Here is a 15,472-nt window from a genome sequence, read left to right as displayed (position 1 = left end):
CAAGGTGACTAATATGAAATCTTACGTCTAATATTTTTCTAATCAGTGGCTAAAAAGCTTAACAAATACACGCATAGAACCAGTTAATTTGTAGATCCATGGTAGCCTACACCAATATACTGTATAATTACGAGATGAGACCATCAAGTAAGATATATAAAATTAAGCGTTTTCAGATTTGCAAAATAATAATGATGAAAACAAACAACTTTGAATGAAAAGGGCTTTTTATGGTTTCTAAAACCATTCAAATTATATTGAAAGAATCTAAAAAGAAGGCCTTTATGAATATTTAAAAGACTATAAGTGCTTACAACCTCTATACATATACATTATAATTTAATGCTGTAAATAAACAATAAATAGTAATATATAAACTGAAGTGTATTCGGTTGTTTGTTTATATATAATGGTGTTTTTGCTGTAGGCTACAGATTCCCCTGTCTAACGTTATTTTTACCTGAATCCTGAGGGGGAGTTAATAACTCTTGGGTTTAAAAGCTTTTTTGTTATATTTTTTAAACATAGAATTAAAGATTATGCCCTTATGCCGTTACCCTGCAATAAACCTGGAGAACAAGGCGGCAAGTGTTCCAGCAGCGGAACCTTTCTTTTGTCGTTCTCTGTTTCCGTCAGGAGTTTAATGTTACGCACACACACGAGAAACATTGCTGTCTACACGTGAATCTGTGGGATGTTGTGAATTCTTCTGTTACTCTATTTATTTTTCTAATTCTTGTTCAGTGTTCGTGTACAATGGTAGAAGTAGATGAGGATCCCCAGTTGGGGTTAGAGTCCGAGGAAGACGACGAAGTATTATCAGACGGAGAGGTAAGAATATGGTGCATTTATGCGTTTTGTTCAGGCAGTGCTGTTTTACATTACGACACCTTGTCATGCTATAGAAGTCGACAAGGAGGTAAAAATCTGAAATAGTACGTTTGCATAACATGTTCGTGTCATACAATTGTCTCTAACCAGCTGCAAGAAGCTTTCGCCAAGGGTTTGCTTAAACCTGGATTGAATGTTCCTCTGTTTGAGCCAAAGAAGGCCATCAACAATGTGGTGAGTATTTTATCCTGTAAAGTCTGACATATGAAATGAAACAAGCAACAGGTTTTTTAGTTTTATTTAATCTTTAGGCGAATTGATTTAAAAAATCAGGTTGTGGATGTGTTTTATGTTTTGTTTCAAGTATGATGCATAAGCATTTTATAGCTCGTATGGTGTAATATAGGAGAATACTCACGATTAAAGAAAACAAAACATCTCAACTGAGCAAAAATATGCAGTCTTGGTGTACATGCTGAAATATATAACCAGCATATAACCAACAGTTGAGATTCTCATAGTTTGAAATGTAAATCAGCGAGATCCTTATAACAGTGTAACAGACTACTTACATAAAATGCATATAGATAATGTATATTTTTCTACATTACTTTTGTAAAACATGTATGGATAATCAAGTAAACCTACGTTCCTTCAATCAATTAGTAGTTTTAAAAAACTTGATAATGTTGCTAATTTAGAGGTATTAGAAATTTATATCAAGTATGACACTGTAGGGTTTATAATGATGTACACTACCAGTCAAAAGCTTTTTTGAACAGTAAGATTTTTAATGTTTTTAAAGAAGTCTCTTCTGCTCACCAAGCCTGCATTTATTTGATCCAAAGTACAGCAAAAACAGTCATTTTAAAATATTTTTATTATTTAAAATAATTTATATTTTAAAATGTAATTTATTCTTGTGATATCGAAGCTGAATTTTTAGCATGATTACTCCAGTCACATGATTTTTCAGAAAACATTGTAATATTCTGATTTGTTACTATTATTATTATGTTAAACAGTGTTGGGGAATTTACTTTTAAAAGTAATGCATTACAATATTGAGTTAGTAACTAATTACGTTACTTTTTTATGGAAAGTAATGCGTTACTTTACTTTTGTGTTACTTTCTAAATCTGGGCAGGGCTTGCTTGTTTGTTTATAATATAAAAAGTTCTATTTTTGGCAAATCTAAAAGCCTTTTCACACCAAAAGCCTCAGGCTTTGAGAAAAGTACATTAACATCTGTACAGTAGGTCGCAGAAGAAAAATATCAACTCTTCAGAAATAAAAAAAAAAAAAAAAAAAGGAAAACAAATGTTAGATTATCTTGAGTAATTTTTTCTTATTAGTATGGTTGAATTGGATCATTGAAGGTCGGCAGCAAAGACACCGGTTGATAAAATGGTATTAAATGCATAAAGGATATTTGTATTATTTAACATTTAATTTTGCAGGTTTGCGTCACAGTCTGAGTTGAATTTCACTGTTTTTATTCATTTTGAGGAATACTAAATCTGTTTTTCGTAAGTGAGATGAATTAATGCATGTTCACATTTAATCTACAACTAACATCTTACTCCCGATTTCTCTCAACTTGGGGACAGAAGAGCTTTAAATCAATAAATAGGGGGGAAAAGTAACTGGTGTTACTTATTTGAAAAAAAGTAACTCAGATATTTTCTTAGAAATTAAAAAGTAATGCGTTACTTTACTAGTTACTTGGAAAAAATAATATTTCATAACTTGCATTACTTATAATGCATTACCCCCAACACTGATGTGGAAATTAGCCTAACAGAATTTTTTCAGGTTTCTTTGTTGAATCAAAAGTTCGGAAGAGCAGAATTTATCTGAAATAGAAATAACAGTAACAGTATACTGTAACAGTATAAGTGTCTTTATCATCATTTTTGATCAATTTAAAGCATCCTTGCTAAATAAAAGTATTGATTTCTATAATTTCTTTTCAAATAAATAAATAAAAATGATATGAAGTATAGTGTACAATGTTACAAAAGCTTTCTGTTTCAGATAAATTCTAATCTTCGGATCTTTCTATTCATCAAAGAATCCTGAAAAAACATACTCCACAGTTTTAAATATTGATGATAATAATTATAGTAGTAGTAATAGTAAATGTTTCTTGAACAGCAGATCAGAATATTGGAATGATTTCTGAAGGATCATGTGACACTGAAGACTGGAGGAATGATGCTGAAAATGTAGCTTTGATCATAGGAATAAATTACATTTGAGAATATATTCAAATAGAAAGCAGTTATTTTAAATAGTAAAAAATATTTCACAATATTACTGCTTTTGCTGTATTTTGGAGCAAATAAATGCAGGCTTTGTGAGCAGAAGAGAATTCTTACTGTTCGAAAACTTTTGACTGGTAGTGTACGAACTGAACTGTGATTTGTTGAAAAATAATATACAACATCTTTAATGATTTTATTCTACATCATTCAGGAGGGTCTAAAGAAATGTCTGGCTGACTTTAAGAAGAACCTGCCGTGGGATGAAAGGCTGGACCTCACTAACTACCCCGCTGTTGACATCGTTGCAAAAGCGGAGGGCAAACCACACCAACCAGAAGGCAGTGAAGAAATCAATGCAGAGGATGACTTTCAGAGGGAGATGTACTTGTGAGTATGTGACTTGGTCATGTAGAACAAGGATGCTACTCGGCTTATTTTGTGTGCTTATGTATAATATTACACCTGTTTTTAGGGCTGCACAATATATATATATCTATATCTCCTGGACCACAAAACGGTGATAATGATTTATACATCATCTGAAAGCTGAATAAAGGTGCAAAAAAAAAAATTGAGAAAGTCACCTTTAAAGTTGTCCAAATAGAATAAAGAAAAATATACAAATAAAGCCATGCTACTTAAGACATGCAACTTAACAATACTTTACACAATTTATTATATTTGAAAACTGTCTTCTTACAGTGCTTCAGTATGTTTCATGTTAACTGGCATGTTTCAGCTACCGACAGGCCCAAGCAACCGTTTTATCGGCGCTGCCAAAACTGCATAAGTTTAAAATTCCTACCAAGAGACCTGAAGATTACTTTGCAGAGATGGCCAAGACCGATCAGCACATGCAGAAGGTGAGAAAATGAGCGCTCGGTTGCCTTGACGTGCCGACCAGTTTTTATAGAAAGCATTTTGTCCACGAGAATATATGCTACAGTTTAAAGGTTTGGGGTCAGTAATAGATTTTAATTATTTTTTTTAAAAGTTGCATTTTTGTTAAGCAAGGATTGATTGAATCAGAGTTGATAGTAAAGGCATTTAGATGTTAATGAGTATGATGATAATGAGGAATGTTTCTCGAGCATCAAATCAGCATTTTAGAGTGATTTCATAATATTATCATAGCTTGTACTGTGTTTTTTTTTGTTTGTTTGTTTGTTTGTTTGATCAAATAATGCATCTCTGTGAGCATAAAAGACAAGAACATATGCGTAAATAAAAATGTCAGCCAGGTGCATATATCTTTAAAGTAAAAAAAGTTGTTTTACTTTGTCATAATGTTTTATCAGATTAATTCAGTTTCACTGTCTGTCAATTAAAAATCATAATTTTCCACTTTTTTTGTTTTTAACAGATTAGGAAAAAGCTTATTCTCAAGCAAGCTGCAATGGAGAAGTCAGAAAAGGCCAAGAAGCTCAGAGAACAGAGGAAATATGGCAAAAAGGTCAGTTTTAAAACCGCTCCCAGATTCTCCCAGAATGATGTTTTTGGGTGCTTGACAGACCTGCTTTTAAATCTCTGGCTCTACAGGTTCAAACGCAGGTGATTCAGAACAGACAGAAACAGAAGAAGGCAATGCTATCAGCTGTAAAGAAGTATCAAAAAGGTACATTTTTTCACGTATTTACAAAGATTGTGTGGTTTTAGTTTTATATTCTATATTTGTGGAGCAAATTTTCACCCCCCCTTTTGTCCCACAGGAATGACAGATAAATTGGACTTCCTGGAAGGAGATCAGGATCAGAGACAGAAAGGATCAGCAGCGAAAAAGCAAGTAAACAAAAAAAGGTAAGCAATTATACTACATTAATGAAGTACTTAAGCTGTTGTCAAACTAGATAACAAGGTTCTTTTTTAATACAATGTCTCTGTGAGGCATTATTTTAGGTTTTCCTTTCTGTGAAATATTTCGTTAAATGCAGTTGTTTTGTTTTTGTGTATTTATTTGGGTTTAGTCTACATTTATCTGTTCAAGTCTAATTCTGTCAACCTAATTCATGAATCAAGAATCAAGTGTATGTTAACTTTTGAACAGGGTCATTTTTATAAATTCAACTATTATTTTCTGTTGTCAACTATATGTAAACATCTTTTGTGTGAAATGTCTTATTCATGTCAGTACTAAATAAAAATTCCTCTTATTTTGGTAAATAACATTTTGCAGATTCTGCAAGGTGTATGTAAACTTTTGACTTCAACTGTATATTATTACTGTTTATTATTTTTCGTTATTTGTAATATTCATTGTTGCTTTTAGTCTGAATGCTAAGAGGAAATACAAGGAGAAGAAGTTTGGCTTTGGAGGCAGGAAGAAGGGCAGCAAATGGAACACCAAAGACAGCCATGACGACGTCTCAGGGTTCAAGGCCAAAATGGCTCATGGGAAAGGTGGGAAAAATTTCGGCAAAGGAGGCAAGAATGTAAGTGTTCTATTAAATGCTTTTCTTTTTTTTTTTAAATTAGTATTGTTTTATTCTAACATTTTTAAAGAATTCCCCTCACGTAATCATCTCTCGCTTTTTTGTTTTGTTTTAAATAGAAACGGCCAGGGAAGGAGGCAAGGAAGAAAATGAAGGCACGCAAATGAGCTGTATCTTCCCATTAGTACCTCTCACTCAAATGGATTGTGCCATTAAAAGACTTTTTTTATCTCTATTTCCTATTACGTGGGTGAAGTCATGGCTGTTTTTTTTTTTCCCCTGACGAACACCTTTTTAATTTCCAGAAGACTTCTCCATACTGCCTGAAAACAAATGTTTCAGATTTTATTATTTTATATTTGTATTTAGCGGACTAATGTTAAAACCATTCGGGGTGCTGACGCTGCATTTAGACACGACCATAATTCTTTCCATTTAAAAAAATATTTAATTGATAAGTTTTCCATAGATGTGCATCTGTATCTTAAATGTTTTTTGTATGTAAAGAGACAGCCTGTAAAGCTAATTTTCCCCTACATGTCTGGGTCCAGCAAGTGCACAGTGCATCAGCAAATCAATTCACAGAAATGTTTGTATTTGCAATGGGAATAAACATACTGCTTTGTCTGCTTACATTTTGTACACAAATTTGAATTTGGCACACAGCGGATCTGAGTTTTACATTCATCGCTGCTCTGAGCCAGAGGAGCTCATTAATATTCATGAGATTGTAATTAGTTTATCTGCCCACTGGTCCTGGTTGTAGTAATCTGACAGTGTCGTTCCTGTGCCGTCTGGGTTCAGATAAGCAAATGAAGTGAGATGTTCATCCTGGGAATCTTAATGTCTCTTTACAAACAGGATCACACCGTGTCTGAGTTACACAGGGAAAAGAAATAAGAGTCAAGAGCTGCTTCAGTTAAGCAATCAAAAAGGCACTAAATCTTCAGAATTTAAGTTTATTCATCAAACACTTCCAGATTTAGGGAAAGAACATGTCTCTACTTTCCCCAAAACAATACAAACAACAGGTATTCAACTTTCTAACCTGTCAAATGTAAAAACTGCAACAGCAAATGAAGACTGATGCTATAATCAACTGACTGTAGTGTAAAACGAATGTCAAACGGTTGCCGGAACAAAAATGGCATTGATTTTAGCTGTAAATCATGAATACAACATTGTCACTTTAATGAACATGCATCATAAATGCTTTTGGAAGAAGAAAAAGAAATGTTTTTGAAAAGGAATCAATGTATGCATGTCTTGTACAAATGACGTGGTATCAGTTGACATAAAAACTGAAGGTCTCATTTGTTCTCATCTGCTTTCCCTGAGGAAAGTCTGTCTGCAGGTACAGCATCTGTTTGCTGGATTCCACAAACTTGACTTTCTGTGTTAAGCAAACAGAACGATGAGCAATATGAAAAATTAGGGGAAATCTGACACCAACTGATTATATCAAAACATCTAATGAACATTAAAGTGGTTATACTGTGATTAAAATGTACTAATTTTTTTAAAAAACGTTAACATAGTGGATTTCATCACACTGCAAAAATGCTTTTCTTACTTAGATTTTTTATCTTGTTTCCAGCCAAAATATCTAAAAAAATTTTAAATCAAGAAGGATTTTCTAGACAAGCAAAAATTATTGTCTTGTTTTCAGAAAAAAAGACAACAAATTTAAGTGGGTTTTTTTGCTTAGAACAAGCAAAATGATCTGCCAATGGGGTAAGCAAAATAATCTTATTTCAAGCAGAAAACAAGATTAATTTGCTTGTTTCAAGCAAAAACTCACTTAATTTTGACTAGTTTTATTTCTGAAAACAAAACAATAATTTTCGCTTGTTTAGAAAATCCTTCTTAATTTTTAGAATTGTAGGTATTTTGGCTGGAAACAAGACAATCTAAGTAAAATCTAAGTAAGAAAAGCATTTTTTTGCAGTGGGCTGTGAGATCCCAACAAAATGTTAATTATTTTACCAAAATAAGAAGGATCATACAAAATGCATGTTTTTATTTAGTACTGACCTGAATAAGGTATTTCGCATAGGAGTCCACAAGAGAAAATAGTTGAATTTATAAAAATGACCCTGTTCCAAAGAATCAAGTTCTTGATTCTTAATACTGTGTTGTTACCTGAAAATCCACAGCTGTGTGTATTTATTTAGTGATAGTTGTTCATGAGGCCCTTGTTTGTCCTGAACAGTTAAACTGCCTGCTGTTCTTCATTTAGGTCCCACAAATTCTTTGGTTTTTCAGCATTTTTGCAGTGCATTTTTTTTATTGTGAAAAAAGTATTATTATTTTTTTTTACACTTACATGTTTCCCAGAAGACAAAATAAGTTAAATTTGCCCTGATCTTCAAATTCAAAAAGTTTACACCCCTAGCTTTTAATGCATTGTGGAGTATCAGTGAGCATTTAAACTTTCTTTAATAGAGCCCCTTAGTTGTCCTCAGTGTGAAAAGATGGATCTCAAAATCATAGTTATTATTAAAAAGGGTTCTAATACGCAAAAATGCTGAAATATAGAAGAATTTGTGGGACCTGAAGGATTTTTCTGAAGAATAGCAGACAGTTTAACTGTTCAGGACAAACAAGGGACTCATGAACAATTATCACTAAACAAAACAAAACAAAAAATACACAGCTGTGGATCATTCAAGTAACAACACAGTATTAATAATCAAGTGTATGTAAACTTTTGAACGGGGTCTTTTTTTTAATATATATATATAAATTCAACTATTATTTTCTCTTGTGGTTTATATGTAAATATCTTTTATGTAAAACATCTTATTCAGGTCAGTACAAAAAAAAAAATAACATGCATTTTGTATGCATTTTGGTAAAATAATTAATATGTTGCAGATTCTGCAAGGTCTATGTAAACTTTTGACCTCAGCTGTATCTAGTTTAAGCCTTTTTTAATCTGACAAGATGATTACTGTATCAGTAAAAGGTTTTAACTTATTTTTAATAATTGTAGTGTATTACAAGGTTTTGCTAGGTATCATATACTTATTTTTTTAGCATAAACCATCATACATAACCAGCTAAAATCACTCACTATGATTGATATTTAGCTCAATTCAGTCTAATACACGGAGCAAATATGTCATAAACAGTACGGTGTGATCTGACTGAACTGACCTAATATGAATTTGGAATGAAAAGTATAAGGTGTTTGATTTCCTTTCAGAGTTTCTGCAGGTTTTATAAAGGTTAATTTAAGACATCTTTAAAACCAAATTAAGAAACTTTTAGGACCAAACTGAATGGTTGTAATATGTTCTCTAACTGTAAATGTTAGTAGGGAGCAGAAAATGAGTTATTTAGCAAGAGTTTCAAAATACAACAGATCTCCATTATTATTTAATTTCATTAACTACAGTATGGAATAACTTTCTCTTCACAATTTTTCTTGTTTTCCAACACAAATGTTTCATTAATATACACTGAGAAGCAAAATGACATATGGTAATTTAAGTCTAGTTTTCTGAGAAATTGATCAAAATGAAGTGAGTTTATGACAAAACAAGAACAAATAGGCAATTTCATTCCTCGCTGACAGATATTTGCTCTTGTTTTAAGCATAAACTCACTAAATTTCATTAAATTTCTCAGAAATTTAGACCTAAACTACTACATTTTGCATCATAAGTAAATGCATTGTGATTTAAGGATGCATAGATATTTGTACTGGAAAACGAGACATAAATACCGAGGAAGATGGCATGACTTTATGATTTTTTTTGCTCTAATTAAAGTCCTTTTTAAGGCATTAATTTGTGTAAGGGTAAATTAAGACCCACAGAAACCCTGTCCTTCCACATAGTTTTGTCAGAATAATCAAAAGTAAATGTACAGTTTCAGTATTTAATACCTGGGACATTTGTGACTTGAGGAGGAAGCTCAGATCTTCCTTGCTGTCCCTCCATGTGACTCTGTGAATGGTGGGAATACCCGGGATATGGTGGTACTGGGTACGGACTATAGTGTGGAACATGGATCTCCAGAAACACAGGAACAGAAAAAACAGACTTAGACTTTTTGCTGAGAAAGTCTAGGACAGAGCTAAACTTTGAAGAAACATTCATAAACTTGATCTTCCTGTTGATTGACATTGTTCCCTAAGCTTTTGATAACCTCTGAAAAATCTAATGAGTTACACAGCTATAATACTGTGGGCCACAGCCTGATATCGTAGGACTGCCGTTTGTGCAGATTATAGAAAATGAAGTGATTAGAAAAAGAACATCAAAGAAGTTAAACTAGCTTTGGTGTTTCAGGCTTTCACATAGTGCAAGTCGACTGCACAAGATGAAGAGAATAAGAAATAGACATTTTCTCTTTCTCCTCATTTTTTCTTGAAAGTGATAGCCGCCCAAAGTATCACTGTGGCAGTTTTGAAGCCCCTTGATCAGAAGTTTGGATAAAGTGATAAAATGTTATTTAAATGTGTAACTAAGGGGAAAGAGCAAATAAATAATTAACCATTAACCAGTAAGTCTCTTATGCTCAGCAAGGCTGCTTTCTTTAATCAAAAATATAGTAAAAGCTAATTAAAACTTTTATAATAAACTTTTATGGCCTTAAATGTAATCAAACTGAATTTTAGACTTTTAAGGACTCCTGTGAACCCTGAACCCTAAGATTTTTTTATAATGCCCATTCAGGCATAGCTAATTTATTAAGATAAAAACTACATGCATATTATTTATTTACACTGACCAAAATTATAAACGCAACCCTTTTGTTGCCCCCATTTTTCATGAGCTGAGCCCAAAGATCTAAGACTTTTTCTATGTACACAAAAGGCCTATTTCTCTCAAATATTGTTCACAAATCTGTCTAAATCTGTGTTAGTGAGCACTTCTTCTTTGCCGAAATAATCCATCCACCTCACAGGTGTAGCATATCAAGATGCTGATTAGACAGCATGATTATTGCACAGGTGTGCCTTAGACTGGCCACAATAAAAGGCCACGCATAATAAAAGGCCGCTCTAAAACGGGGGGTGGGGGGGTCCAAAAACCAGTCAGTATATGGTGTGACCACCATTTGCTTCATGCAGTGCAAGACATGTCTGTCGCATAGAGTTGATCAGGTTGTTGATTGTGGCCTGTGGAATGTTGGGCCACTCCTCTTCAATGGCTGTGCGAAGTTGAGGGATATTGGCAGGAACTGGAACACGCTGTCGTATACGCCGATCCAGAGCATCCCAAACATGCTCAATGGGTGACATGTCCGGTGAGTATGTTGGCCATGCAAGAACTGGGATGTTTTCAGCTTCCAGGAATTGTGTACAGATCCTTGCAACATGGGGCCGTGCATTATCATGCTGCAAAATGAGGTGATGGTTGTGGATGAATGGCACAACAATGGGTCTCAGGATCTCGTCACGGAATCTCTGTGCATTCAAAATGCCATCAATAAAATGTACCTGCGTTTGTTGTCCATAACATACGCCTGCCCATACCATAACCCCACCGCCACCATGGGCCACTCGATCCACAACGTTGACATCAGCAAACCGCTCACCCACACGATGCCATACACGCTGTCTGCCATCTGCCCTGTACAGTCAAAACCGGCATTCATCCGTGAAGAGAACACCTCTCCAAAGTGCTAGACTCCATCGAATGTGAGCATTTGCACACTCAGGTCGCATGCCAGCATGCCAATTGCACGCTCCCTCAAAACTTGCAACATTTGTGGCATTGTGCTGTGTGATAAAACTGCACATTTTAGAGTGTCCTTTTATTGTGGCCAGCCTAAGGCACACCTGTGCAATAATCATGCTGTCTAATCAGCATCTTGATATGCTACACCTGTGAGGTGGATGGATTATTTCGGCAAAGAAGAAGTGCTCACTAACACAGATTTAGACAGATTTGTGAACAATATTTGAAAGAAATAGGCCTTTTGTGTACATAGAAAAAGTCTTAGATCTTTGAGTTCAGCTCATGAAAAATGGGGGCAAAACAAAAGTGTTGTGTTTATAATTTTGGTCAGTGTACATATTGTAATATTACAAAGTACATTTAAATGCTTAGAAATGTCATTCCTCTTTGTTAAATTTTATTTTTATTGAATTACAATCATGCCTGTAAAACATACTTGCCATTCATGAGTCTCCTGCAGATGAGACAGCGCCCCTGGTGGCAGGGGAACAAATCCAACATGTTCCCTGAAGGCTCCCGGTGCAGGTGGTCTCAGGGTCACCAGCACGGCTGGGAACATGTATCTATCCGGGTAATGTTGGTAGAATGGAAGAGGCATTGTGAACATCTCCGCTGGATAAATTTGCCCTGGAACTGCCTCATTAATTATGTACTCTCCTGGAAAAGGTGGTGCATCTGTGGATGTATAGAGTATTATACAATATTAAGTGACACTTTCTAATAACTTAAATAAATAAACAAATAAATAACTAAATAAATAATACAAAAAAGTTGCTGCATTTGGTTGCATCTGAATGAACTAATTTTATGCAAATAAAAAATATTTTGTATGACCAGACTGACAAAGTTTAAAATAGTCAATACATATTTTATTCAATATGTACTGAAAGAAACTGATATATTAATATATACAAATTAGAGGTCTATTGATGTTGTTATCTATAATAATGTGTTGTAAGAAAGACATAATAAACAGATTATTGTACAGATACTAAAATATATTCCTATAATAGGAGAGAGTTTATTGTTGACGTGCTTTAAATAGTTTATTCTTTAACCAAAATAACAATAATATCCATAAAAAAATATTTAAATTTTATTTGTAGTTATAAACGAGCCCGAAATACATAATGACTCTTATTTTGAAATGTCCTTACTTCCAGCTGATATTTTGAAAAAGAGATGTTAAAGCCGTTTGAGAGTAATGCGGTAAAACACAGACCCTTATAACCATCCACAACATACTTTATAAATATTATAACGTAAACATGATGTAAACATACGGTATTATCATTCATTGTAAACTGCTCTGAAACAGCGAGCCTGTGGAACGCGCAATAGCGCTTACTGTGCGTTCACACCGCCGCCGGCCAGAGCGTCAAAGTGGCCGGAAGTCATTCATTTTCAATGTGAGTCGGCGGCGAGTTCCGGCGAGAAGCGGCGCGGCGCGTTTTGGACGGTGTGGGCGTCAGGAAGAGTTGAAGTCAGGTCAACTTTATGGTAATGAGCTATGACGCGGTTCGGCGGCAACCAATCGGAATGTAGAAGTCCACCACTTGAGAGGATTCCAGAGAACGCGGTCCTGTAAAACTTTGGTTCCGACCACATTAGTTCCCAAGCAAAATGATGCGTGGACCAAGGTGTCTGAGATTGTTGATGTTCCTGATGTGCATTAACGTTATATATTTTCGGTAAATAAGCGAGAATTGCATATGCTAACTTTAGTGCCAGAGCATGCAAAACAGTGTCGCTGCTGAAAAATATTTCTGACATATCTATACATGTTGGATTAAACGAAAAATAGGTGTTATAGAGAGCTGCGGCGAAAATTGTGACATCTGATGGAGACGAGGTGTATGTCACATATTTTAAAATAAAAGCAGTCACCTCTGCCTAATTTTTTTTTTCTGCAAGTAAAAACAAGTGTTCTATAGCTGGTCTCCCCGGTGGTATTGTCAATAGCGGAAAAAAATAATGATAAATGTCATTAGGCTTAAATATATACAGACAGTGGCTGTATAGTTAATTGGTTTATTTTGTTAGCAAACATGTGGCGTAGTGGAGGGTACACGCAGCTATACGGCATATATCCATTTTATTAGTCGGCTGTGCGTATACCTTTGAAATCCCTCTGCGCATCATTCAGTAAGCTAGTGTCCTGCATTAGCCAAAACCATGACAGTCCGGCACATCCAGTCATATGTGAATAAATCCAAGTATTCGCTAAAAACACCCAGTAAAGACGCCGGTGTTGAGCCTGCTGCGCCCGCGCCCGCTCAGTCCTCCTCCACCCCAGATGCTGCCTGTTCATGTCAGGGATTGCGGAGAGTTGCGTCCAGATGTCAGGAAATTAAAAGCTTGCGTATATACATGTGTATAACTAATGCATATACCCACTTCTCCAGGTATCACTACACCACTGCATGTAACTACAATTCAATTCAATTTCTTACTTTCTTACAATTTCTTAAATTTTGTGGTCAGTCTGCACAAGATCAACATGCTTGTTTGCTTTGCGGCCGCTTTAAATACAAGACCAAGCGTTCGATCGTCAGAGCGTCAACGAATCTTTCTACAGCGTTGTTGGCAGAGCTGCCAGAGCGAATTTTGACGCTCTCGCCGGCGGCGGTGTGAACGCACAGTAACATTTACGTAATTACATCATCGCCACGTGAAGATTAATGATCAAATTCAAAAATTAAAATTATAATTAAGACTTTTGTTATACCAATTAATACTTTTATGACCTCACATTTGATCTTTTTACGGACTCCCGTAAAACCTGTTTTTTTCCCTAAGTCTGTTTAGGCAGAAATATTTTATTAAGGCAAAAATAAATAAATAAATAAAATAATTTTAAAAAATCATTAGGCCTATTTTTTTCAGTAATATTACAAAATTAATTTTTGTTTTTGTTAAATTTAGATTTTCTGATCCCTTTTCAAATATAATCTAGAATGTTTGCTAATGACCAACCAAAACATGATACTTGTTATAAATTATAGGCCTAAGTTAGGCCTATAATAAAGGTTGTCACTGAAACTAAAAGATTACTGAAAATGATTAGAAAATAAGATTTTTAATAAGTATTTGGTGATTAAAAAGCACAAACCTCCAATAGCGCCACTCGGAGCGCTCGGTCCCGCCGGTGTCTTCGCGTCACAGTTAACCGCGCTCAAGCTAACTGCACCGCGGAGCTCGACGTACGTTGTATCATCAACGGGCGCTTTAATATTACTCTCCTTTCTTGCACTGAGGTCGATTTCACCGTTCACTCCGTTAGTTGAGACCGTTTTTCTGCCGGATGGAGCGGTTTGGACTGGACGATCGGCACCCGGTGAGTCGTGTCCCTGAACCGATCTCATCCTTCTCTGAGATGCGAGGATTCTCGTCCGCTCGTTAATGAGAGAACACTTCCAGCACAAACATTGCCTGAACTGACATTTTCCCGAATGGCCTTTTAACTGGACGACGAAGCCGTGGTTGCGACAGCGGGCACACTTCGGGCTACGCGCCGCTCTTTCTTCGGTTAACGTTATTTGATTATTTGGCGCCGCTGCTGGAATATTTGCCATCGCCACGAAAATCCACGAAATATACTATCGATAATAGCTTGAAATATCAAAATCAATGTGTTACATTTGAATAAATTTCGTCTGCAGGGGTCTGTCCGCCAAATTCTTTAAATTGGCAGTTCATTTGCCAAAAAAAAAAAAAAAAGATCCACGTGATGCTACACCAGCAGCGTGAGAACAGACTTTCTCATTACGCGTGTCTGGGAGTTGCAGACAGTGGAAAATTCCCCATAAGCGGTAAATTTCCAAAGTTGTTACTATTCATGTGAATCTATACTTTTTACATGTTTTTTTGTTTTAAACCACACGAAGCAAATTAACTAGAAACTGAAAGGATTTGAAGAAATTTTTTAATTAAATGGTATTTTTTAAATTAATTTATTAAAAATATTTTTACAGTTAATTTATATGAAAGCCATTCATTTTATGAATGAAATAATTAATGTGGATTAAAATTTGACATGTAACCTAATCTATAAAAAAGATCGCAAATTGTTGTTGTAAAATACATTAAAAATTTAAATCACAATAAAGCTCAGACAGACTTACAAAAGTTTAGAATAGTGACAGTGTTTTTGAAAAAAGACTTGTATGCTCACCAAGGCTGCATTTATTTGCTAAAATAAAACTACAGTAAAAATAAATATTATTAAATAATACTACAATTTAAAATAACT

General features: G+C 34.8%; 2 protein-coding genes across 2 annotated transcripts; one reads left to right on the top strand and one right to left on the bottom strand.

Annotated features, from left to right (window-relative positions):
- The first annotated feature begins 619 nt into the window (after positions 1–619).
- On the top strand, positions 620–6,160 carry ebna1bp2 (EBNA1 binding protein 2). The gene is made up of 9 exons (XM_051134815.1): positions 620–831; positions 982–1,065; positions 3,310–3,485; positions 3,838–3,961; positions 4,462–4,551; positions 4,638–4,713; positions 4,808–4,895; positions 5,365–5,527; positions 5,647–6,160. The coding sequence occupies exons 1-9, from the start codon at positions 757–759 to the stop codon at positions 5,692–5,694; spliced, it is 924 nt and encodes a 307-aa protein (XP_050990772.1). The 5' UTR covers positions 620–756; the 3' UTR covers positions 5,695–6,160.
- Positions 6,161–6,230: 70 nt separating this feature from the next.
- Positions 6,231–14,918, bottom strand: LOC127180628 (doublesex- and mab-3-related transcription factor B1). Its single transcript, XM_051134804.1, has 4 exons — positions 14,333–14,918; positions 11,657–11,895; positions 9,420–9,546; positions 6,231–6,920 (listed from the first exon to the last, which is right to left on the bottom strand). Exons 1-4 carry the CDS (start codon positions 14,793–14,795, stop codon positions 6,838–6,840), a joined length of 912 nt encoding a protein of 303 aa, XP_050990761.1. The 5' UTR covers positions 14,796–14,918; the 3' UTR covers positions 6,231–6,837.
- Between the last annotated feature and the right edge of the window lie 554 nt (positions 14,919–15,472).

This window comes from Labeo rohita, chromosome 2 (assembly GCF_022985175.1).
Source record: "Labeo rohita strain BAU-BD-2019 chromosome 2, IGBB_LRoh.1.0, whole genome shotgun sequence".
NCBI lineage: Eukaryota > Metazoa > Chordata > Actinopteri > Cypriniformes > Cyprinidae > Labeo > Labeo rohita.
This window is presented reverse-complemented; position numbering and strand designations above follow the sequence as displayed.